General features: G+C 41.8%; 1 protein-coding gene across 7 annotated transcripts in view; it reads left to right on the top strand.

Annotated features, from left to right (window-relative positions):
- The first annotated feature begins 615 nt into the window (after window positions 1-615).
- LOC142087635 (integrator complex subunit 6) overlaps window positions 616-25,746 on the top strand; it is a 45,982-nt gene continuing 20,851 nt past the window's right edge. For 4 of the 7 annotated variants that reach the window (XR_012675540.1, XR_012675539.1, XM_075162037.1 and 1 more), the window contains exons 1-7: window positions 618-942; window positions 1,029-1,106; window positions 21,130-21,279; window positions 22,008-22,097; window positions 22,403-22,586; window positions 23,427-23,555; window positions 25,579-25,742. Coding sequence is in view for 3 of the 7 variants with exons in the window: in XM_075162037.1 (XP_075018138.1) it covers window positions 832-942; window positions 1,029-1,106; window positions 21,130-21,279; window positions 22,008-22,097; window positions 22,403-22,586; window positions 23,427-23,555; window positions 25,579-25,742 (906 nt within the window). In the remaining 4 variants the exon portion in view is untranslated. Of the gene's footprint in view, window positions 943-1,028; window positions 1,107-21,129; window positions 21,280-22,007; window positions 22,098-22,402; window positions 22,587-23,426; window positions 23,556-25,578; window positions 25,743-25,746 lie in introns of all 7 variants that reach the window. The other 3 variants (XR_012675542.1, XM_075162038.1, XR_012675541.1) reach the window with 2 other exon arrangements.

The following is a 25,746-nucleotide window of genomic DNA, read 5'->3' as shown; positions in this document are numbered from 1 at the left end:
AGCACGCGAGGACGGTACGTGACACCCAAATGCGGCCGCTGCCTTTGGAAGATGGCTGTTACCTGACTGGAGAACAATCGCACGTGGAGGGCTGAGGATTTAGTGCTTAAGTGAAACCTCTCAAGACCAGAAACGGAGCGATTATATCACCGGGTGATTAGCTGAGCTGCTTCGCTCGGTTCCCCAGGGCCAGCCTACAGCTCCTGCCCGCTCCCCTCAGCCCCGGCGGGGCTTCCCGGCCGTCGAGGGCTCTGCGGGCGCCGAGGGTAGGCCGCGGCGGGCAGGTGTGAGGCAGCGGCTCGGCACCCCTCGGCCGTGTGGTGACTCAGCCGCAGGAAAGCGCCGCAGCGGCGGGACGGTTACCGGGGACAGGGGGCCGTGAGGCGGCTCCGCACCCGCCGCCCTCCCTCCCCGCGGCGGGGCGGGACGGCCCCTGGGGCGAGGGGCGGGGAGCCCCGCAGAGGGGCGGAGCGGGGTGACAGGTGCGGCGCGCGCGCGGAGAGGTCCGGCGGTGGCGCCTCCCGCGTCCCTCGCCACCCCGCCGCCTCCCTGCTCTCCCTCTCCTCCATGAATATGCAAATGTGGGTATAATTGGCAGCCAATGGCGTGCGCGCTGGTCACATGGTGCTGGTGGAAGCTGAGGGAAGAGAAGTTGAGTCTCGGCGAACACAGGCAGCTCAGTAACGAGCCGCAGCGGCCGCAGACAGAGCGGAGCCGAGCCGAGCCGAGCCGGGGCGGGCGGACAGGCGGCCGGCCAGGGGGAGTGAGTGAGCCGCTCCCCCACCCCTCCTCCCCGCAGGGTGCCTGGCGGGCCGGGGCTCTGCCTGGACCATGCCGATCCTCCTCTTCCTCATAGACACGTCCGCCTCCATGAACCAGCGGGCGTATCTGGGCACCAGCTACCTGGACATCGCCAAGGGCGCCGTGGAGATCTTCATGAAGGTGAGTGTGGGGGCGAGGGGGCCGCCGCCGCCGCCCCGGTCGCCCCCTTCGCCCGCTCACGCCGCTTCTCTCCGCTCTCTCCACAGCTGCGGGCCCGGGACCCGGCCAGCCGCGGCGACAGGTACATGCTGGTTACCTTCGACGAGCCGCCCTACTGCATCAAGGTAATAACCCCCCCTGCGGCCGCCCCGGGCCCCCTGCGGCCGCCCCGGCCCCGCCGCGGGGCCGCCCTTGGCGTGGCGGCGGCGCGGCGCAGCCCCGTCCGGCCCGGCGGCGGCAGCAGCAGCCTGTGAAGATGGCGGACATTTTGCTTTTGTATGGAGGAGAGAGGCTGAGGGCGCTGCTGAGATGGAGGAGGGGGGGGGGGAGGAGACGGACGGGAGCGTGATTCACCGCCCCGGCGTGCCGAGGGAGGCGGGCGGCCGGCCGCGCTCCGCCTCCGGGGCCGTTGATCGCCCGCCTCCCGTGAGGCGGTGGCTCCGGCGGGGGCTGCGCCTCGCCTCAGCCCTCCGCTGCGGGTCTCGGCCCCTCTCGCAGCCGTTTTACTCCCCGTCAGCGGAGGTCGTGTCCCGGCCGGGCTGCGGGGACACGGGGTTAGGGCAGGAGGCAGCGCCCTCCTCACGCTTGCGGGACCCCCGCCTGGTAGCGGGGGGCAGGGGACAGCCGCGGAGCCCCCCAGCCACCCTCCCCGCCGCTGCCGCCTCCGGCACGGCTGTGGTTTTTGGGACGGAGGCACCAGGGGCTGTTTTCCGCCTCTGCGAGGCAAAAAGAAGCGGCAGTGTGGGTGTTGGGGTTCCCCCCCCTTCCCCTGTCTGTGCACTGTAACCCGCACCGGTTTTGTGTAAGGTGCTTGTAATTGCCACTCGGGTAGACATCTCCGTGCAGGGCTGTGGTGAGCTGGATGTGGAATCTGCCTGGCTGGCTTCTCTTGTCCCTCTTTTCTCGCTCCTCAAGATTGAGGCAAGTAGGGCCATGCCATTTATCATGTCGACTGCGCCACGAGGTTGTGGCAAGAGGAGAAAAAATCCAGGCTCTGTGTCACTTAAACTGTAGCCTTCAACTTGCTGACAGAAATGTCTAACTTAATTTAAAATATTTAAATAAAGGATGCCACAGAAAACGTCATTGCTATGGGAGCTTTAGAATCCTCCTGAATAGTCCTGGATTAGGACTGTATTTGCCATGACTAGTATAGTAGTTATCATAACCATTGGGCCTTAGACCCATACTATGAAGGCCAAAGAGGTTTATGTAAAAATTTGTTGCTAGTTATCTCAGAGAAGAAAAGAGAACCCTCTCTAGATCCCTCAGCTAAAACTTCTTGAAGAGAAGTTGTAAAAATAACTGTGCTCACTGATGCTGTCTATTCACATCTTTGATAATGAGGAAACTTAATTATCAAGAGCTATGAATCTTGGCTGCTTTCATCAGCAATATATTTACACAGCTAAAAAGTACAGCCTGCTTTCTAAAGTGACAGAAGAGATTTGGTGAGTCAGTATTTATTGTTTGTTATTGCATCTTTCGTTTTCTCAGAAGAAGGTGCAGAAGTCATCCTATTTCTGTGAGTTGAAACCATCCTTCCTGAGTTACAGAAACCTACTCTCTGTCAAAAAAACTAGGTCTGCCTTGGAGAGGTTTTTTTTTTAGGCATAATGCACACATCCTTTTCCCCATCCATGTTTGTGGCTGGATGCAAAACCCAAATCTTTGTTATGCCGGTGTTAACTGTAGATTTCTTGTGTTAAGGGTTTTTTCTCCTCGTTGTGTGTCAAGTATTTTACAAGTAGACCTTTCTTAAGTCTGAGGAAGAAACTTTTCCACTGCAGCGATAGCTAGCATACCAGCTATGATTTAATAAAACTATGACTTTTCTGCGGGAAGTCTGTGTGGTAATGTTACAGGTTATTACCACATACGTACTCAGATTTACTGAGGAAGATCCTGATGTTTAATGAGCATGTGTGTACATTCTGGTGTACTAATGAGCATCTGACTGTGTTCCCAGTTTTAGTAAATAGTAATTGAAATAAATGGTACTGTGAGATACCCATCGTAGTATTGAATCGTTTGACAGACAGTAAATAGCCAGGAGAAAAAAACAAAAGTATTGTGGTTCTGGTAACTTGCTAATGTCTCTTCTTAGAAATTTATTTTTCTATCTTTAGCATCCTGATTTTTAAATTGAACCTTAAACAATCTTAAAATATTTTTTCAAAACTTAGTAACTTGTGTTGGAACAAGCTGCAGATCCAATAAATGCATGTTTATAATAATTACGATCACAACTCCAGTTCAACTATTGCGTAAAGACTTCATGGCATAAATTAGTGTGGTTAGGCTGTCATCCTGTCTCTTACTTGAGCAGAGAAAGCCTTACAGCAACAATATGACTATTCCCCTGCTTGAAGATGTGTTCTCAAGACCTTTTACTGATATTTATGATGCCCCTTCGTTGTGTTTTCTAACAACCATAGTTATGCCAAGAAAACTTTCTAGTCTAGGCCAGATTCTGTATGTCTTACAAAACATGCTTGTAAAAGAAGTAAAATTTGGTTTCTTTGCTAGTAGTTAGATACTTTATCTCTCTCGATTTAGAGAAGGAGAAAACAAACTTGACAAGTGAATGTATTTTGCAAGTCTGCTTTCCAAGTATGTGCAGTAATTGCTGGGTTTGGTTAGTGGCTGCTTTATCCTCTTGTTTCCTTCATGATTTACACTAATTAAATTATATAATCTCACAGATAGTTCTTAAGGTTACCAGTGAAGCAATTGAGGGAAATAATCGTGTTGTGGAGTTGAGACCACCCAGGAAGTAGAGGTGTTGTGGGAACTTCAGCTTAGAGCAGGGGTAACTATGAGATGAGTGCATTGTTTTTGTTTCCGAATTCGTTTACCTGTAGCCTTAAAGTATTTTAAATCAACAGTGCTGGTTTACTTTTGATGGACAAGAATATTTCAGAAAACATCACGCATATGGTACTGTGCTAAATGAAAGGATCCTACTATTGCACAAATGATTGCTAAAATCTGTGCAAGTAAGATGATGTTTTTGGAGCTGTCTTCAGTATAGAGAGTTTGAAATTATTTACGAGACCTGAGGCCCCTCTACCAGTCGGTCCTGTTTTTAATTGACTGCTCATAGCTCTCTGTGCCACTTTTTAAAATGGGATTGTTTAGTCTCTGAGTTTGCCGTGTGGCTCTGCAAAGAACTGTGGTGGCGTGTGTCTGAAGAGGAGGCAGGGTGCTGTCCTGGAAAGGCAGGGACAGTGAGATGGGGATGTGGGAATCTCAGTTCCACTCCCACAGCAAACCCCTCTGGAACCTGGTAGGCTGCTTTGCCCCTGTTGGTTGCGTAATGCATAGGTGGTGATTTGTGACAGTAATCACGAGGCAGCCATTTACAACTCTTACTTTGCTTCCAAAATGCTCTCCAACAAGAGACAAATATTCAGTATTTTAAAAGCATGTTATGAAATGTATAAACCTGCAGTTGTCTAGTGATGTGATCCTGTATAAAGCAATGGAAAGATACCTGTAAGTTCTGTTGAACATTGGGTGAGACTCTCATTTTATGGACCAGGAGGGAAAAATACTGTGTTATTTCATGAAATGAGAATGTTCCACCTAATGTTTATAGTGTATATAAGATGCTTTTCCTCCACTGTTTTTAGGTTAAAATCGTAATAGGATGCTATCAAGTGAGTCTGTCTCAGGCTAGTGGCATGTTAGCAGCCTTGAAGTAAGCTAGCCCGTTCTGATTTTGGGTATTTGGCATGCTTGGGAAGCTAAGGATACCTATAGTAAAACTCCTTTGTATCCGGTAGCATGTGGCAGATGCCTATTACAATTAAACCACTTGTGCTTAAATTTAGGTTTTGAAGGAATTTACTGTCCCATGTGTATCCAGTTTTCTTGGGTGAGAAAAATGGGTTCAAGAACAGCCTTGCTGTCTGGCACAGTATTATATGTTCTTGGCCTTCTAGCTAGGGTAAATGCATTATCTGATTCAATGAATGTGGTACCTGATATGCTCTTATTTTGAAGACTTTATATTCATGGATTGTTAGAACTCGGAGCTTGCTCCATCCCATCTGTGCTTTGACCTGGTGTTGCAGTACCTCCAAGACGAGTGTGCCAGCCCCACCCTTCTCATCCCTTTCTGCAGAACGTGGCTGATACCGAATGCCTGGGGAGGAGGGTGAAAACAGGCCAAGCGTATTACTGACAGTTCTGCAGAGCGCTTTCCTGAGCTCCCACAGTTTGCGGTTCAGAGACCCGTGCTGAGGGTTGATATGCCAGTAGTGGTCTTCTGTGGCTTTTTCTATGTATTTGCCCAGTTGCTTTTTTTTGAAATCACATAAACTTTTAGCATCCTCAGCTGTTTTTTTTCCCCTCTATCAAATATATGTATTTCTCTACACTTAAGCACATGCCATGGTATAAAGGGACAGACTCTTAAGCCATTTTATTTGTTTTTTCCTGAAGTAGTGGTAGAGTAAAAGTATGGGGGTCTTCTCACCTACCTTCTTCCTCCAAGCTTTTCCTGTTTTCCAGTGATGAAGAAAAGAGGGAGGGAGGTTTCAGCAAGATCTGCCTAGACTTCTCTGTAAATGCAGCTCAAACCAAAATCTCTGCCTAAAAAGAGTTTTTGAAAAGGAAAGCAAGGTTTAGCTCTTTTTTTTCCATTCTTGATTTTTGTTAAACCTCACATCCTGCAGTTTGCGGTCTGCTTGTGGATTTGTGCTGCAAATGGCTAGTTCAGGCCTAGACAAAAAACCCAATGGTGGTCTTATGTGAAGTTACTGATTAACTGGTCTGCCCTGTTCCCTTGTGACTGATATCTGGCTGCTGGCACTGATATGGCCTTTCCTCAGTGCTTGAGGACTATTATTTATGATAGGGTCACAGAAATATGGCTTTTTTTTTTACGTTCTTGTGAGACTGTGTAGTATGACCTTCATAAATGATCTGGTCACAAGTCAGAGGACTGAGAGAACTTAAGTTATGTTTACTCTGCCGAATCTGAAATTATATGTATTTTCCTCTTTCTGTTACGTGTTATACTGAATTCCAGAGTCAGCTGTAACTGCACTATAAAAATAGGCTCCCTGAATTTGAGTGCAGAAATGTGTATGTAGCTGTCTGAGAAGTAGCTCAAAATCCTTAATACAATGTATGTGAAACACTTTACTGTTTGAGCAATGCAAACTGGGACTGATAGATAGATGCCTTCCAGTTCTGTTGCTGTTCCCTGCTAGTCTGAACATATGTTTCAGTGCTAAAGAGCTCTCTTGTGGAAGCAGCCCTTCGTGATGGACTCTGAGCAACCTCTTCCATTTCCCTGAAATTCTCATAAGGGGTTGATCTTAATGACCTTTGATTTTGGTGTTGTATTGGGGTACCTTAGAGGCTGGAATAGGAATTTGTAGAAGGCTCTTTTAAGCGTCTATCAAGGAGTACTTACTATACGTAAATAACCTGTTCATTTATGGTACTAAAATAGTGCTTCAAAACTGGGAGTTCATAAAGCCAGACTCAGGGAGACTAACTTTGCTATCTCATTTTTTTCAGTGGCAGAAAAGCTTTTGCTTGCATTTTTTAATTCTGCTTTCACGTAGAAGCTGTGCTGGTGTAGAATGTAACCAATTACCACTGACTCTGCAAAGGGAGGTGACAAATGAATAGGCTGTGCTGCAAAACAGAGATGTCAGATCTATTTGTCTGTTTCTGGAAGAAATGAAATCAGAGCTCCTGACCCTGAGCTGCAGGGAGAAAGAGAAACCCAGCTGTGAAACCTGTTGGGTTTGAGGCAGAGATCTTCAGGAAAGCTGCCTGAGGTGATAGGAAATGCATTTGTTTGTGTTTTACTTTTGTCAAGGAAGAAAACCAGAGGAATACCTAGTAAGCTAACCTGTAGCAAATCCACAGAATAATCTTAAATTGATTAGGCTTTTACAGGAACCTTGAGACACTGAAAACCATCAGTTTTACATGAAAAAAGGTCTGGCTTCTGGCAAATGCAAGTACTTGTTGGTCTGACCTGCGCTGTGGAAAAGGATGTATGAACAGCTGGAAATATGGTTGGAGGTTTACAAGTTGGTAATGAGGTATGCAGGCAGAATTGTTTGGTGCAAGGCAGATAGCAGCTGCAGGGGCAGGAGGGAAGCTGATATCGGAGAGATGCAAAAGGGAAGGAAAACGGAGGTAAATGGGAGAGGCCTATCTTTCTCTCCAGATAGGCTGTAAATAATGTACGAACTTAGTAAACCTACTAGCCAAGCATTATTGGAAGGATAAAAAAACCCCATCCTGAATATAGTACTGAAGAACTGGATGAAATGTAGGTAGGGTATGCAGTGTCTGTTCTTGATAACTAATTCAGGAGACTATGTTCTGTATTTGTTTAATGGAGAGAGATAGCCATTCCTATTTTACCACTATACACATTTTGAGTCAGTCATAGCAATAGTTTTAGTTCTGAACATTAATGTTTTCCGTTGACTGTGAAGTACTAAGCACACCTTACCTCCAGTCCTGCAATACATCTTCCACTGTGCTTGGTTTGGGTTTTGTCATGAATTTGTGTATTTTCAGAAGGCTGACTTTCAGCATAAATGATTGGCAGGTTAAAGCCAACAATTGCTCTTCCTCTGTTAAACACAATGAATTTAAGAAAAAAAAAAAAGTCGTCACTTAATTGTTTAAGGAGCACTCGGGCAAATCCTGATTGTCTGGCTCTTTTTGAGGACAAAACAAAATCCACTTAATACTGTTTGAGAATCCCCCACCAAACAGTTTTTACTTGCTCCTTTCTATTTAACTGCCTTATTACTTAAGTCTTTGAATGAAGGATATGTGTGTATGCATGCAAAAAGGTCCTTTTTCTTTTTTCTTAATTAAGCATCTGTTTTGGAATTGGATAGGCAAGGCCAAAGATAGTTAAAAGGTTCTTGTTGGTGCAAGTGGTAGGTTTGTATTTTGTATACTGCGGTGTATGTCTCTCAAAATCTAAAAAAAAAAAAAAAATCTGTTTTACTAAAAACTTGGGAATTATCAGTTAGCATCCTTGTAGCAAGCATGCAATAAAGTATTGTAGCTCCTTTTAGCTTGTAGAGGTACTAAATGGGTTCCTATAGAGAGCATCCTTTAAAAAGCACATTCCCTTTCTTGAGAGACAACATACTGGGTAGTGTAAAGCATGTTAAAATGCTTTTAAACATGCACAAGCATGCTAGTCTTACTTCTTTCTCCCTGTCCTGAGTGACTGCTTCTTGCTGTCTGCCTTTTGTTTGTGAGTTGTAGTGAACATCCTTTTGCAGGAACTGGTGTGACGAGGAGACAACACTATACTAAGGAATTTTGTGCATAGTAATGTACCTTTCTCTTTTAAAAAAACAAACCAGCAATAATCAGTGATTCATTCTTCTAAAAGAAAGTTTGGTGCATTCTGAAGTTGAGGTCTCTTGTAAAAATTCAAGTTCATGCAAGAAGGTGGTGATTAAGTTTTTGAAAGAAATTGATTTTAAATGGAAGGGCGGTTCAGAAATTAACTACTTCTTGATAGATATGATGGCCCGAACTCTGCTTGGCTGTCATTTTTATCATTAGTTTTTGAAGTTAGTTAAATACTTCAACTTGTGCTTTCATCTGCTACCTGTCGTCACGGGAAGGGAGAGTGTGTGTTGCTAGGTTAATTCTTAATGAAAATATTTTAACTAGTTCTGTTTCTACAGGAATCTGCAAACTAAAAGCTTTCTTTTTCATCTGAAGTGTGTTGCTGCTTCATGCTATTGATGAGATGCCAGAGGCCTTGAATGGAAACTGGTATCTGTTGTTCATAGCCACTGTAGCAATTTATTTTTTCATCTTTTTATTTGGTTCTTTATTTGATCTTGGACACATTCAAAGATGTAAGCCCTTAAGACTAGGATAAACTAGACAAAAGTAGATATGTTTGCACTAAGAGGCTTAACTCCTCCTCAGTGCAAAGGTCGCTTTTATTTTAAAAATAGAAGCTTACAATGTGGAATCAAACAGTTGAGTTGGATCTCGTTAATTGTATTTTTGTAGTGAGGTGTTCTGTAAGAAGGAGGGTGCTTTGTGAAGTTGGTGGTTCCTGCCACGTGTAATCTTTATTGGCTGCTGCCTCCCTTTTTGTGCCGTTAGTATTTGAGTTTCACACGTGGGTTTTTTTTGAAAAGATTTCTTTTTGTTGTTATTTATGGAAGAAGGCCTAGGCCTTGTAACCTGGCTTTGTGGTGTAACTAAAAATGTGCACAAAATATTTCTGTGATATCTTGAAAATGGGCATTTACTCTTTTTAAACTTCATGAAAAACTAATATGGTGTTAAATGCTGACTGTCTCACACTGTAACAATGGAAAAAGGTAATTAATGCTGCAGACACTTCTACGATGTTCACCCTTGCACATTTTTAAAAAAAGCTTGCCAGAAAGAACTGTGATTTGCAGCAATGGTGCAAGAATGATGTTCTGTGCTTATTGTGAACAAGAAAAGACAAAACTTAGTGCTGTTTCCTACAGTGTTTTCATACTTCAGACAGTTGGAATCAAATGGGAAAAAGTAATTTCTGTACCGTGTGACTTGTCTTCTGGAGATCAGTGCTTTTGGAGGGGAGAGCAGTGCGAGCCCAGTGCGAGCCCAGGGGCCCTGCGAGAAGATTCTGGATGTCTCCAGTCGTCTTCACTTTCTGTATTTTGAATGACTGTATCCCTGATTTTATTTAATAACATAAGGCTACAAAAAAATCAATGGAAAGAGCAGTTGCTGCAGTTCTGAATTTTAAATGCAAATTGTTATTTAAGTAATTCACTCTTGTAGATAGTGTCTTGGAATTTTTTCTTCCTTCTTAAACTTCATTCTTACAGTGTATGACTTGATATGTAACTCTTGTGCTTCTACACAGTACTTCCCCCCCCCCCCCCAAATATAGCAGGTAGTAATTTAAAGGAGTCTTTTGCTTTGCATTTTTCTTGCTAATTTTAGAATAGTCAGAAAATAGCGTAGTAATCAATTTCAGCTGTAAGCAGCATGTTCTAGGGTTAAGGTTTTAGTAAGGCGCCAAGGAAAAAGTACGTTCTTGTAACGAGATTCGATTATTGTGCAGATCAGAATCTGTGTATGCCCATAGACTTGTATTGATCTGTATATTCACTCTGCAGAGTATTTGAAAGACAGTTTCTTTTGGTGAAAGACCTGGCATTTACAAGTATCTCTGAAACTTGAACTACTTATTACCAGATAAGTAAACCAGAGCCTTGTTTTCTTTTAAATAGCTTTTTTTTTTTCCTCCCTTATTGTTTTCTAACTAAAGGGCCAATCTCGCATTTTACCCCGTTACTGTGATTCTTTGCTTGGGCTCCTATGCAAACTCTCCAGGAAAAGCAGCAGTAGATGTGCTAAATGTTATTCTAGGCTACAAAATCAACGCTTCAGAACTCCTTAATTTTGCTTTTTAAAGGTGAAGATGACTGTTGATTTGGCTGTTTTCAGAGATGCTTTTAAACTCTTAAAAGTGTAAAATAGTATTTTAAAAAAATACAAATATTCATAAGATGGATGTTGTTGAACGACTAATTTGACTGAAAACAAAGATCTACAGTGTGGTTAAGCTGGTGTTGCTATGCTCTGCTTATAAGTGAGAATAATGCATTAGTATTGGTCTTCATAGCATGTTAGCAGTAGAGCTAGTAGGTTTTTATTGGGGGGGAAAAAAAAAGTTACTCTGCTTTGTGGGAAAATCTGCATCTGTTGAGCCAGAACACTTGGTGCCTTTAGCTGCTGCCAGGCTGATGGTGCGCTCGCTCGCAGGCTGGGACATGGTGGGTGCCTGGGGCTGGGAACAGGGCCTGGCCTCCTGCTGCGAGGCAGGCAGCCTGCAAGCCCTGGTGACTCACGTGGGCATAGTCTCAGGCCAGCCAGATCCAGCACGTGACAGTGACAGTACGTGAAGAAGTGTGCAGGGTGCCGCAAGGTAGAGCGAGGCAGTGGGTGCCTCCAGTTAATGAAAAGAGCTGAAGCTGAGATAGTTACTTTTGAATCGCACGACTCTAGAGGAAAGCTGTGACCTACTCTCCTCTAAATAAAAAACTGACCATAACAATGCTACCAACTCCACTGACGTATTTTTTGCTGTATCATACTTGAAGGTGAAGTTGACATTATTTGCTAGACTAATTAGTTGAGGTTTCTCAATTTGTGTTCCTTCAGTGAGTATATGAATTTAATTGTGATCTAAGGTCTATCTTTTTTTTTTCTTCCCCCCAGCAGTGCCTTGAATGGCATTTCGGATGTGAATTGAAGAGATTTGTTGATTAGAAGACCTCCTCTAGATTTGTTTCCTTCCTGAGATTCAAAGTAAACTTGGAATACGTGTAGCACTTTGGCATGCTGCACTAGTTCTGTGATGTGCTTTTGGAAGGAGCGGGGAGGAATGTGACAATTTTCAAAATGAGTGTGGATCACTCTGTGTCATCTCAGCTCTGGGCTGTAAAGCTAGAGGATCGTCAGTAATTCTCTTCCACTCGATTCCCAAAAATGTGCCATGAAGAATCCCTTGTGCTGACAGCACGCATTCTGTAACCTCTTAGCTGTTGTCTTTATTCCTTGTGACTTTCCAACCATGCTGGGAGTAGGGAGGGGCCAGGAAGACAGAGCTGGGGGCTGGCTGGCATTGAAAGCATGTTTGATAGTCTGGAAGAGCAATGGGCGCTGTGGGTAAATGCAAATTTTTGATTGAAACCTCCATGTTTCAACTGTTGCCCTCTATACAGTGTTTGTTTTAGATGTACCTATAATGGTATATACATATTTCTAAAATGACTGCTATGCTGCAGAACAGAAGCACATAGCCTCTTGTTTTGCTTACTGTACTAGAGCTGTAAATTGTATGATTACATCTCTGTTCCCTCTCCATTAAGCTACTGTGTGAAACGTAGCTTGTTCTGGTTCAGCTCTGTACTGAAATATCCTAGCTTGTCGAGTGTTTCTCAGAAATACTGGGGTTTTTCACTGGATAATGTTCTTTTATTTAAATAAGAATGCTTTTTGAAACGGGGTGATACCATGATCTCTTTGGTATTTATGCTTTCCTTTCTTCATGTGTAGTTCTTTCATCCTTGTGCAGCAAAAAGTGTGGTGAGTGTAGCTGTCAAAACACATGAAATATCGTTGACCAAAAACCTAAATCCAGAGACGGATTAAAGCAGGAGCAGCAGGTAATAAATAACAAGGTAGTGTAAGCTTTTTTTTGTTGCTTGGCATTGATTATTATTATCACTTGATTCCAAGCATAGTTTCAGCTTTGAGCATCTCTGTTAGACATTTCTAACAGGTGAAGGTACTGCTTCTCTATAAATGCCAACATTAACAGAAGGCCCCAGTACTCGTCTTGTAACTGGAGCTTAAGAACCTCTCTGCTAGTGTTTTCCATGGATACTATGCTTAAAGATTAATATGAGTTGTTCTTACATAAACATCTTGAATTCTTCTTGATGGAAAAGCATTTCTATATCTTGTTTAATGTCAAAGTCATCTTAAAAGGACAGTGAACCACATGGTGCAACTTGACTGAGCTTGTTTCCTATGGTGTGTGATTTTTTTTTTTGATATATCATGAAGAAATACTTTTTTTTGCTATGTAATTGACTGCCTGTCAATAACAGTTATATATCGCAGTAGAACGCAGTTCTGATCTTGTTCACATTCACTAATATATGCTCTAGAAAACAAGCGGGTCAAGTCTATTTTATAAATGAATTAGTCTTTGATTGGTGCACCTACAGAAGAGTTCAGCTTAGAAATGTGCAATTAAGGAGGTCTCCTGTGCACCTCAGTTCACATTGCAGACCTGCCTTGGAGTGTAAGAACTGGATTGCTTTCGGATGAAATAAAACTGGAAGATGCACCCCAGCCACTGAGTGATGAGTCTACAGGGCTATGCTACGGGCCAGCTATTCTGAAGTAAAACCCCTGAAATGCGGTAGTGTGGCTGTCATCTCCTTAGAAACAGCTGCCTTGTTTGTGCCGCTGGTCTGTGCTTGCTGGCCTAAAGGTAGCCAGTGTGTGACACGTTCTTCCTTGCACTAAAGCTGTCTCCAGTTGTGCAGGAAAAAATAATTTGGGTAAGGGGAGGAGAGACTCTGTTTGTTATCAAGTACATAGTCTGTCCCAGAGCTGGAGAAAAGGGAAGAATTGTGGTGCCTGGAAATGGATGGAGATGGAGGACAAGCAAAGTGACAGCTTTCTAGTAAAAATCTGGTGTCAAAATGTCTCAGCTGTGTGGGATTAAAGGAATCATCTACTCCAGTGTCTTTTTTTCTAAAGATTTATTAAAGCAGTTTATGCTCCTCTGTTCTCTTGGAGAAGTTTTACCTATATTTAACTTCTGTGACTATTTTTATTTGACTGGGACTTGAGCAAGTGTTTTTAAAAAAAATAAAATTTTTACAAAGTCCACTCTGGATTTAAAGAAGCACTTGACCACTAGGTTTCAGTTTGAGTGTCCTAAATACCAGCAGAAATAACTTGACAGGAACAGAAACTATTAGCTTACTATTCACAATGCTTTAGCCTTAAAACGCTAACCTGTTGCTCACTAGCTCTAAAGTAAAGAGGACCAAGTGACAGATGCTCTTGTAGACTCTTCAGTGTACTTGAATGTTCTGTGGGCTTATTGAGGAAGTAGTTTAAACCTGTGAATTTACTATCCGTTAAAATACTTCTCAAAAGAGAACTGAAAAGGTGTTTTTTTGTTAGGCTGGTCTCATAGTAAACAGCAGCGTATACCTGCTTAAGCGGCCAGGGCTTGTTTCTCTTGTGCCTGCAGTAGAGTCATATTTAAGTTTTACCCTGAAGCTCTGTTCCCTGTTCTGCTTTGCAAAACCAGATTTCTGTGTGAAAAGCTAAAGATAGGCTCCCCTGGCTTGCTAACCAAGAGTATTTGTCTTTTCATCCATATTTTGCCTTAGAATCTTAGTTTGTTACAGCAAAGGATAGGGGTAGCAGCTGTCTGTGTTTCAAACCCTTATCTATGGCAAGGGGAGACTGGAAGTGTGGGGAATAAAACTAGTAATATAAATGATTTACTGTGTGCTGGAGAGCCTAACACAGCAATAGCAATTGCACACAGCTGGCTTGGTCCCATCAAACCTTCCTCCTCTTCCCACAAGCTTTGCATCAAACCAGTAAGATCATCTGATGTACCTCCACCAGCACTCACTAGTCATCCAAATCCAGGACTGTACAGCTTGGATCCAAGCTGGCTCATTGCATTCAGCACTACCCTGATGATAAGCTGATTCAGGTCTGTGTGCCAGGATCATTCTGTGCTGGAGGTGTGCTAATCTCGCATCTAAGAGGTGCGTGTTGTGATGCTGTCCTGTGCCAAGAACAAAAAAGAATTGATCTTGTGAGTTTCTTTACTAAGGGCTGTTTGATACTGTGCAGTGACAGGACTGGTACGTTGCATAAAAGTAGAGAGCACAGGTACTGAAATGAGAGAAGAGTTGTTCTGCAGCCAAGGTGTAGATAGAACCTGAGAGCTCTGTTGCCTCAAAAATGGCATTCATAGGTATTTGGAGGGGAGTTAGATATCTGTGTCTGTTTGAGCTATTCCTTCTGACCCATTTGCACAGTGCAGACAAACATTTGTGAGGATGAAATTAGTAGGTGATGTAGGTTATGTGATGTTGCCTTATTTTAAGTCTTTTAAATGTTAAATAATACTGTACACAATGTTTATGGCACAGTCAGTACCTTTCTTCTACTGTGCACTATTTCTAACTAGTAAATCTCTGAACATTGAATAAAAATCATGGGGGTAGTGTGGGCATTGACTGTTTTGTACCAACAAGCAGCATAACCCTGTCCTTCATCGAGAAGGGAGACAGATGGTACCAGGACCTCTCCTCCTCTCCCTCTTTGCTACGTTTTGTTGTAGCAAAACTGAGATGACCAAGATAGTCTTCATGTTTGCTAGAATTCCTATTCCAAAGTTGCTGAAGCTGAGGCAGGGAAGCTCTAGGTTACACAGGAGGGTGTTCCCTGCTGCAGAACCCACTGAGCAATACTGGGGCTGTGTTCAGGAGATTACAAAGAGGTGGAGATGTTCTGGCATTTGAGGAGCAGCCTCTGGCACTCTAGGGTGTCCAAAAGAATACTTCAGTTCCCCAGAAAAGAAACATCTGCTTGATTCTCACACAGACATGAACAGGTTTGAGTGGTGTTCACGTGTACAGTTACCAGTGAACAGAAAGGTAACTTAAAAATTAACCATCCTGATGATTTGGAAGGCAAAATGCTCTGCTGGTTTCACTGTCTTCATATAGTACTTGGAAATTCCATAGCAGGAGCAGTTTCAGGTTTCAACAGCTGGATTTTTTTCTTATCTTATTTTTTCCAAATGGATGTCACCAACAACCTAGCATGCCACAGGCATGTTATCCTGAACTAGTCTTGACTTTCCTAAGATGGGTGCATTTAATAATAGCTTGAATTATTGAGAAACTTAAATACTTTATACAAGTTGTAATTATCTAAAATCCAATTCTTTCTAGGGAAGCATTAGCAGAACTCTAAAAATCTGTGTTTAAATAAATATTGAGTACTTACTGTAACACAGACTGTTGTGATTGGCATGCTAGATTGTAAATTGTCTTCTTACTTGGAAGATTATTTTTAGTAATGTTATAATTTTTGAATCAGATCTGAAAGCAATCCAGTGAACAATAAACTCTACAGTTCTGTCTTCTGGCATTGCCTGTAGAAACACTAAAGATGAAGACCTGCAGCCTCAAAAGCACCAGCTCCCTGGATTTCATGGAGCTGGTGAAATCGGGAGAGACTGCTTAGAATCATAGAATCATTAAGGTTGGAAAAGACCTCTGAGATCATCGAGTCCAACCGTCAACCCAACACCACCATGCCCACTAAACCATGTCCCTAAGCACCTCATCTACACGTCTTTTAAATACTTCCAGGGATGGTGACCCAACCACTTCCCTGGGCAGCCTGTTCTAAGGCCTGACCACTCTTTCAGTAAAGAAATTTCTCCTAATGTCCAATCTAAACCTCCCTTGGCGCAACTTGAGGCCATTTCCTCTCGTCCTATCGCTTGTTACTTGGGAGAAGAGACCAACACCCACCTCGCTACAACCTCCTTTCAGGGAGTTGTAGAGTGCGATGAGGTCTCCCCTCAGCCTCCTCTTCTCCAGGCTAAACAGTCCCAGTTCCCTCAGCTGCTCCTCATCAGACTTGTGCTCCAGACCCTTCACCAGCTTCATTGCCCTTCTCTGGACACGCTCCAACACCTCAATGGCCTTCTTGTAGTGAGGGGCCCAAAACTGAACACAGGATTCGAGGTGCGGCCTCACTAGTGCCAACTACAGGGGCATGATCACTTCCCTAGTCCTGCTGGCCGCGCTGTTTCTGATACAGGCCAGGATGCCATTGGCCTTCTTGACCACCTGGGCACGCTGCCGGCTCATGTTCAGCCGGCTGTCAACCAGCACCCCCAGGTCCTTTTCCTCTTTCCAGCCACTCTTCCCCAAGCCTGTAGCGTTGCTTGGGGTTGTTGTGGCCCAAGTGCAGGACCCGGCACTTGGCCTTGTTAAACCTCATCCAGTTGGCCTCGGCCCATCGATCCAGCCTGTCCAGGTCCCTCTGCAGAGCCTTCCTGCCCTCGAGCAGATCAACACTCCTGCTGCTTTGGACCTGGAATTCTTGTGCTCTAATGCCCAGCCTCTGGGTCTGCCCCTCTAGGCTGACCAAAATGTGCTAAGAAATAGTTGGAAAGAACAATGCTGCCCAAAAATGTTTTATTGTTTTTAAAAAAAAAAACAAAACCAACCAAACAAAAAACCCGAACAACCAACCAAACTACGATAAAACCAGTAAATACGACAGTTAAGCTAGCGTGGCTAGATTACAACATGTATGTGTTACACGTATTCAAAACTTGATAATGTTTTACTTGTACTTTGACATTGCTCCGTCTTGTGTGAAAAAGGTAGTGGCTCCCCCCCCCCCCCCCCCCCGCACTAAAGCATTTTATAAGATGTTTTTTCCTGTCTCTTGCAACTGGAATCTACTTCTGTTGTTTCTCCGATGTCCTGAAGGTCTTTTTAAGCTACTGATTCTGAATGAGACTTTCTTTTGCTGCTCAACTCTATTCCTTCTGATGTTCAGTTAGTCCTGGTTCTGGTTGGGGTAAATAAAATCTTCTCTACTTCACTAGGTTTTTCACCTTGACGTTTGTCTGAATCCTGGATAATCTGGGCCTATCTACTGCTGAAAAAAGCAATTTTGACTGTACCTGCTTCTTGAAGCCGCTGAAATGCTTCTATAGCTGTATGGTGAAATAGAGCAGGGCGTGGATTTGTCTGAAAACTAAGTCACTGGAAAAAATGTTACTTTTTAGGTATAGTTTTTTTCAGTATGATTTGCTTGCAAAGGCCGAAGCCAGGAACTGGAAGGTGGTATGCTGCTTCCAAATCTCAGGGTTTCATCGGATCGTATCCAAACCTTGCAGTTGTCAACACAGAAGGCTAAATGACACTGCATTTTTGCCTGGCATAAGCAAACAGGATGAGATTTTTGCTTATAGTACTTGTTTTTTTCCCAGCTATCTTTGAAAGTCTTTTAGTATGTGTATACAGGCTAAAATTATTTGTTCATATAAATTATCAAAGGAGAAGCTAGTAACATAGTGGCAAGACAAAGACTGCTCAGATTGCTATTAATAAATTCTGGGCATAAAAGTGACTAAGTAGGAATGTTGAAGATGATGAGAAATTACTCACAATGTTAGAATTGCGTCATAAACAACTAAAATAATTAATGTTTAGTTCTGACTTCATAATTACTGACCTGTAGAGGATGCATAGTTTTTGTAGAATATGTTTGTGTTTGGTTTTGGTTGTTCTTTTGGTTGATGCGGGTTTTTTTGGTCATTAGTGTTTCTGCTGCCAAATGGAAGTAGTGCTACATAAAAGCAGTGCTTTTTTTCTAAGCAGCATTAGTGGCAGTATTTTGAATTTAGGAAGGATTATTATTTAATCACTTCAAGTGCTTTGTTGAACTCATTATGCATACGCTCTGTATTACTTACTTGACTCTTTTTATTTTGCCCTAAGAATGAGAGGAGAATACACAGAGTTCTTTGGGGCTTTAGGTTCTGTCCCTGAAATACATGTTTAATTATATATGTTGGCTACAGTCTTTCTGGAAAAAACATTTTACAGAAGTAGACCTTCTTGTCATTTATTTTGGTCGTTTTGATTGAAAAAGCTTGTTTGAGGGTAAGCTAGAGAATGTAGTACGCTAACTAATCAGGCTTTTATTTAAAACTGGGTATGGAATTAGGAAATCTTGCGTTTGCTGCCCTTGTTCATTTAATGAGAAGTTCTTCAGTATTACTCTGTTTATTTAAAAGGTACAGCTCTCCTCAGCTTTATCTTTAAAGATCCTGTGAGAGGCTATAAGATGAAAAATAATTATCTTTGAAGACAAACCAGTGGTGATCAGCTGCTCCTTGTCCCTTCAGCTTACTTGATTATGCACGGGAAAGATGGCAGCATATTTTGCAAGCAGTTGACCACACTGCAGCTAGATCAAACACAGTAGGAGCTGGAAGCCAAGCAGACATTTTCAGAAAGGAAAATAGAATCTCCAAATATCAGTGAAGATTGTTACTGTTTATTTTACAAAGAAATACTCTTAAATTCATTAGAGTTCAAATCAAGAGTTGTAGGCTAGGAATAGTGTTTCCTTTGTAAATGTTTTATTCCCCCCATGTGCTTTGCAACAAAGTAACTCCAACAGCAGTCTTTACTGGAAAACACTTTTTGAGCTACCGCCTGGCTATTCCCAAGAAGCTGGACTAATCTGATAGGTGTTTTTACCAGACAAAATGAAGCAGTTTCACCTACATCTGAGGGTTCATAGAATTCATACAAAAAGATTTTTGTAATTGTTCGCTTTAAATTGTTTTAAGGCAAACTTTCTTAGGATAACACAAATCATCTTGTTGGGATTTGGTGTTCTTTTACTCTGGAAAAAAGTTCATTAACTAAGTCACTTGTACGCCAAAGCAATGACTCTGTGTTTGTAGTTTATTCGTGCCTTGGGCTGAGAGCACGTGTGGGGAGTTGCCATGGCTCAGCTGATGAGATGCTGTATTTTGTTAAGCTGCAGTTGTGAGGGGGTGTTGATGGTGTTTCATTGAGAATTACCCGGCTGATTGAACTACACTGTTCCTTTGAGCTTCAAGTTTGATGATAAAGCTGGGTCAGTCCTGCTGAAAGTTTGTTCTTTCTTTGCCCCATTGCAGAGTTTTCTCTCTGTTTCCCTTCCACTAATTGAAAGCTTGAAGAACTGGTTCAGGGAGCTAAACTTGACCAAAAGCTGTTTTTGTTGAATCTCCTTATGATAATTCTTTGTTCTGAAAAGAAGCCCTCCTAGCTTAGGCCTGAGAACTCAGCACAGACATTGGTCATCTCATGTCCTTCCTTTCTACTCCATTCTTGTATTTGTTTATGGCGCTAAACTTGTCAATCCTATGACCATCTACGCAGCCCACCGTGTGTACTAGAGATTGGCAGTGGGATATAGCTGTTTAAAAAGTACAGGAAAATCCTGTTCTTTCAGGTTCTTGCACAGCATGGCATAGTCAGCAGGTGATTGCTGCTGAGCCCAGCACACCGGGGAGGAGAGAACCTACTCAGAGGTTGTCCCAGTAAAAGTCAGACTGGCTGAAATGATTCTCTCCATGTCTGTGTAACTAGGATTCCTTGTGCAGCACAGGAGTGTCTCCAGTGCCAGATGACAGTGAGCCTGGGTGAATAACTGCTTGCTTACTGCAAGAATGGTTTGGAGAGTAAGATGTAAGAGTAAGCAAGGCTCATAATTGTGTGAATATCTGGGGTTTTCAAGCTTTGCTTGTTTTAGTTGAGGCAGCTTAAATCCTGCACCGATTCCCTGTGAGCTAGTGTTTTCTAAAATAGCTTCTGAACTCTGCAGCATACCACTTTTTAAGAGAAGGGTATGTGAATCACAACTGATGCTGATGTGTGTTAGCCTTGCTTACCACAGGATCCAGAGTGCTTGGTAGGACTGATCCATCCTCATCGCTTTTTGCTGTTCCTTTGAATGTTCTGTAGGCTGTCAGCAATAATAACTTTTTTCATGACCTCCAAAATTTCAAGCTGTGATACTGAGACTCTCTAAACAGTGATTTGGTTCTGTGTTAAATGGAGTGTTTGCAACTACTCCACAGAAAGTTTTACACTGGGAAGTAAGGGCAGAAGAGTGTAGTTAGAGGGCTGGCAGTTGAAATACCAAGGCATGGGGTTGGTAATGCAGAAGTGACAGAGGGTGCTTGATAGTACATTAAAAGGCATGAACGGAGCCTGGTGGGCTGGGGTGGGAGGAAGTACAAGAAAAATGGAAAAGTTGAGCAGGAGTCATGTGTTATTAAAAATAGCTGATTTGTGATTTTTTTTTTTTTTTTAATATTCCTTCTACTAAATTGATATCCTTGCTTGCTTCCTACTTGGGGAAATTGTGGAAAGGGGGAGGATGCGACTAGGGAGCAAAGATGGCAGTGACTGTTACTATTACTTCTTTATCTTTCCTCTTTTTAACTGTCACTGTTAGATTTTTAACTCCTGCGTTAGTACGCATTGCAAATGCGTCCTTTCTTTCCTTCCAGCCTCGATTTATGGAGGAAAGAATGAAAGGGGGATGTCAGAAGAAGCAGCAATATTATGCTGCTTGTATTGTTGTTTTATCATTGCTGTTATTTTGGCAGCTGCATTTCTGATTTCCAAATTTGACAGTTTCTTCTAATAAAGCATGCCTAATCCAACTACTTCTATTAATTGCATTGCCTCCACAGCAGTCTTCACAGTAAGAGCTGGGTATCTGCAAATTTTTTCAAATGCATGACAATGTGTGTGTTTTGCGAGTCTCTCATTGTAGGTTTAACTGTATGTTTCACATGAAGTTGTGCATACATGGATTAGATGTGTGTAGGATGTAAATGGTGCATATCCATTAATCGGGAATATAATCTAACTTTTGGTGGGAAGGGAGATAAACAACAACTTGCAGTTGATTGCAGTTTCTTGCTAAAATGACTAATAAGCTTTTTTGTTTTATTTATAGGCTGGATGGAAGGAAAACCATGCAACGTTTATGAATGAACTGAAAAATCTTCAGGCTTCAGGTCTAACAACCCTTGGTCAGGCACTCAGGTCATCGTTTGACTTGTTAAATCTCAATAGATTAGTGTCTGGAATAGACAACTATGGACAGGTAACAAATCTGTTTATAGTCTTCTGTCTTTTATTTTTCTGGGTTTTTTGAAATTATGGTGGGGGAGGGATTTTGATAGTTCAAATTTGGTTTTGTATTTTACTTTTTTTTTTTAAATGTTGGATAGCTGTGTGTTAGAACTTGAACTGTGAACTTTTTTTTTTTCCTTCTTTTTTTTCTTTCTTATTACATCTACTGAACGTACCCTGGAATATACTAGCACTTTTTTCCTTATTGAACTACAAAGAAAGGAGTAGTATAAATGACCCTGACTGCAGATACGCGATTGCTGTATGGGACTATGTACACTGGATGGCAGTGAATCTGCTTTGCAGTTTCGTGTTATCTGTAGTTAATGTTCTGACTTCCCCTTTCTCACATTTGAAGAGTCCTGTTAAAAGTACTCTGGTTTTTGCCCTAATGTTGTCATGAAATTCCAAGTTCTTGGTATTATTACCAGTTTATATACTGCTTTTGTGGGCTAAAGGGGTTTTGTACTATTACCGGAGGAAAAAGACTAGTAGTTCTAAAAATCTTTAGGGCATGTGTGTGAATGCGCCGAGTAGCACATCTTGCGTATTTCTGTGTGGCTCCACACTTAGTGAAAGAAAATTACAGGATTATTTTGAAAGATTGCTCATCTTACTGTTTATTTTATAATGACAAAAAGGTAAGCCTATAACTGAGTGTTAAGGTTACTCTTAGCATTCCTGTGCTTTTGTCTGTAGGGAAGGAATCCATTCTTTTTGGAGCCATCTATTTTGATTACCATCACAGACGGAAACAAACTGACAAATACGGCTGGAGTTCAAGAGGAGGTAAACTTTCATTAAATTCTTTCAAGTTTTGATCTTGCAAGTTCGTGCTATGCTGAGATTAATATTAATTGTTTTTTCCTGCTAATAGTACTTCTGCTTCATCAACCTGTTTTATAATAGAGAACAGAAACTAGCTATGCTGTCATTGCCCAGCCCCTAAATTCATAGTTCACATGGGTTTCCAGACTATAACTTCAGATAAATTAGTGGATAGGAGAGAAATGGGGTCCTTTACCAAGTAATGAATAAATTTGAGTATTGGTTTGTCAAGTACTTGAAAATATTCTTAAATTTTTCTTTACCAGCTTCATCTTCCTTTGAATTCTCCTTTGCCTGGAAGTGAACTAACCAAAGAACCGTTTCGTTGGGATCAAAGGCTGTTTGCTCTAGTGCTGCGTTTGCCAGGAGCTGCATCTGCTGAACCAGAGCAGCTTGGGAGTGTGCCTACTGATGAATCTGCTATCACACAGATGTGCGAAGTTACAGGAGGTAACTGGATGTTACTTTGCTTTGGTTCACATTTGGTATTTACCTTAAAGTATTTCTTTTCCTTTGATTCAACTTCACCTCTTGCTGTTTTCTCCATCTGAATTACTCAGTGTCCATGTGAATCTGTGTGGTGTTTTTTGAGGTTGGTTTCCAGTAGCACAGGAGAACTTTAAAATAAAACCGTATTCCTATTTCAGATCTTCTAGATGTCAGAGAATTTTCTTAATGCAGCAGTAGGAGGGATTGGAAAATTTCTCAGATTGTCCTTCCAGAGGTTGGCTTTGCTCAGTCATGAGATTTGTTATTTAAATGTTGAATTGAGTGGGACGGGTATTACTGAGATGTTAATTCTGCTGCAGGGCTAATAAGCTAAATGTAATCTTAAAAGAATTAATTCTGGAGCCTGTTCCTTGAGATGTGCATCAGAATTTTTTTGAATTGGTGCTTGGAAAAAATGTTGCGTGGGAGGGGGAAGTTTGGGAGTGTATAGGAGTTGGTAAGGTTTGGGTAGACAGAAGCAGATAGGTTACATAGACGTGGTGAAATCAGATGTTCTTAAGGGCATTTATAAACTTGGCCTTGGACCAGCCTGATTTAGCCTTAATGGCCTCTTTTACTAATGAGTAAAAGCTCAGCAGGGTGGTTTTTTTCTTCCCTTGGTTGTATTGCATTTGAAAAGTATTTTGCCTTTTACATGACCTTGTACAAAGTTTGTTGCTATTATTTTGGACAAAACTGAAAGCCTTGGCATTGTGACTTATGTGATAAAAAATCTTCCTTAATTAAGATTACTCAAAACTTGCTTTCCTATTTTCCCTGTGTAATTTATCTCTTGTATAGGTCGTTCTTACTGTGTTCGGACACAAAGAATGTTGAATCAATGTTTAGAATCTCTAGTTCAAAAAGTCCAAAGTGGAGTTGTTATTAACTTTGAAAAGTCAGGACCAGATCCAGCTCCTATTGGAGAAGGTATAGTAATTGTTTTTTTCCCCCCTAATGTTCAAGATGAAATGTTTTGTATGCATGCAAATGTCCTTAAGTGTCTTCGGTGTCCTTCCTACCAGCTTTTCACTGTAGTGTACAGGATGCATGGAATGCCTAATACATTATAAACAAGCAATTAAGCTATAAAGCTTATGCGCTTTAGTGATAGAGCTCTGGTATCTCTTTAAATACCCCAAATCATAATGGATGTGCTCTTCGTAGCTTTTGAGTAGTTTTGTGTTTATTTGTGTTTAGTCTTGTCTTTGTTATATTTTTACAAGTGTTAGTTTGATCCTTAATAAGTTAAATGGTGCCATATGTTTGCACATATTTGTATGGAAGATCTACCTGCTTGGTAGCTCTCCTGTCACTGTTTTCTCGCTTCTTTTTTGGGGGCTGAGGGAAGTGCATGTTTGCAGGAAGTAGTAAAGTTCGAATTACAGTGTTGTCAAAACTTGGTTTTAAAATAATTAAATCCAGGACTAGTGTATTTAAACACTTAAACACCTCTAAAGTAATCTCAGTGCTTAATTTTCTGTATGTTTTCATTCTGCTAATTGATCACAACACAGTAAGTTTCAGCTGAATGTTCTTAGCTGCAGGTGAAAAACCATGCAAAGAACAAGGAATTATTTTGCTAGCTGCAAGTGAAGTGCATAACAGGGAAGAGGAAAATGCATTCTTAACGTAGAGCACTTTTTCAGATTTGCAGAAATTCATGTCTGAAAGGAAGGAGAGAGGGCTGACCAGTTCATGTTTAGGAAATGAGGATGTTCCTTGAATGTCAGAAACGTAATAGCTTTTAGGATCCCCTGAGCATCCTAGCATAGCCAGCTTTACTCCTGCTTTCATTTGTGAATCACCTTTTTCTTGCTGTGTATATATATTTTTTTTTTCTCCTTTTACTTATTTAAATACCATTTTATTGGAAGGCTTTCCTATAATGCTGTGCAGGACAGCACCTCAGCAAATTCCTGTGTCTCTGTTGGCCCAAATGTTCTCCGATGTGGCAAAATGGCTGGTGAATTTTTTTTTATTTTTGTCACACTTAAATGGTGATGCAGTGTGGATATGAATGTACAAAAATATCGAGACTTTCCCTTTTTACGTGAATTGAGAAAGTCCTAAACTAGAGAGAAATTTTATGGGATTTAACAATGCTAGAAAAATCACTGTGTATATAATGTAGAGGAACCAAACTGATATGTATTTGAAAGATGTTTTGCAGAGTATTATTGGCCAGCTATCTAAAGCAGGGAAAAACAGTAGTGTAAAATGTCTTTACAATGAAGAAGAGTCTTTAAAGGGATGATCTCTGCTGTGTCGTTTGCTTTGAAGAGCAATCTTCGAAAACTAACGCTGAGATTCTGTACTGCCACAAACTTTTTTGTCCTCAGTGTGAACGAGAGTCTATGCTGGTACACTGCAGTGGACTGGCAGAAAACACTGGTCTTTCCGGTAGAGAGTGGGATTTAAGTGATCTGTGAATTCTTACTAATTAAAAATGTGACAAAAGCTGCTCCTGCAAGATGCATCTGACTTTTCCTTGAAACTTTCTTCCAGTTCCACTACTGGCAGCACCAGTCAGAGAGCTTTGCATCCCATGTAGAAAGACTGTAAAAGCGAATTATTAGTCTTTACAAATGCAGCAGAACTAAAAACGATAGGCTTGCTGTTGCCTATCAGATCTATGTCAAAGTACTCGGCTTAAGCAAATAGCGTTTTCTGAAATATGAGAGTATGTGTTGCTGTGCTAATTATCTAATGGCTATGCCACAGGAGCAGAAGGGTAGATGTGGGCAAATGTTATCATTGTTTCTCAGATTATGCTGTTCTACATTTTGATGTAATTTTATCAACCACTGATGTAAACATCTGTATGTCTTTGAAACAATTGTAATGAAACACGTTATTGGTTGCTAATACAGAAATTTTGCTGGGAGACAAATGCATGCATGTAGCTTTTTATTTTCTGTTTTGTTGTTATTTTGCTTTGTTTAAATTTTAGATGGACTTGTTGATTCATCCAGGCCCATCAATTCATTTGCTTCTCAACCGTGGCATAGTTGTCATAAGCTCATTTATGTACGGCCTAACCCTAAAACTGGTGTTCCTGTTGGGCATTGGCCAATCCCAGAATCTTTTTGGCCTGATCAGAATTCACCAACACTGGTAA

Source organism: Calonectris borealis, chromosome 13, assembly GCF_964195595.1.
Source record: "Calonectris borealis chromosome 13, bCalBor7.hap1.2, whole genome shotgun sequence".
In the NCBI taxonomy this organism is placed as follows: domain Eukaryota; kingdom Metazoa; phylum Chordata; class Aves; order Procellariiformes; family Procellariidae; genus Calonectris; species Calonectris borealis.
Note: the sequence above shows the minus strand (reverse complement) of the source record. Positions and strands in the feature narration are given on the sequence as shown.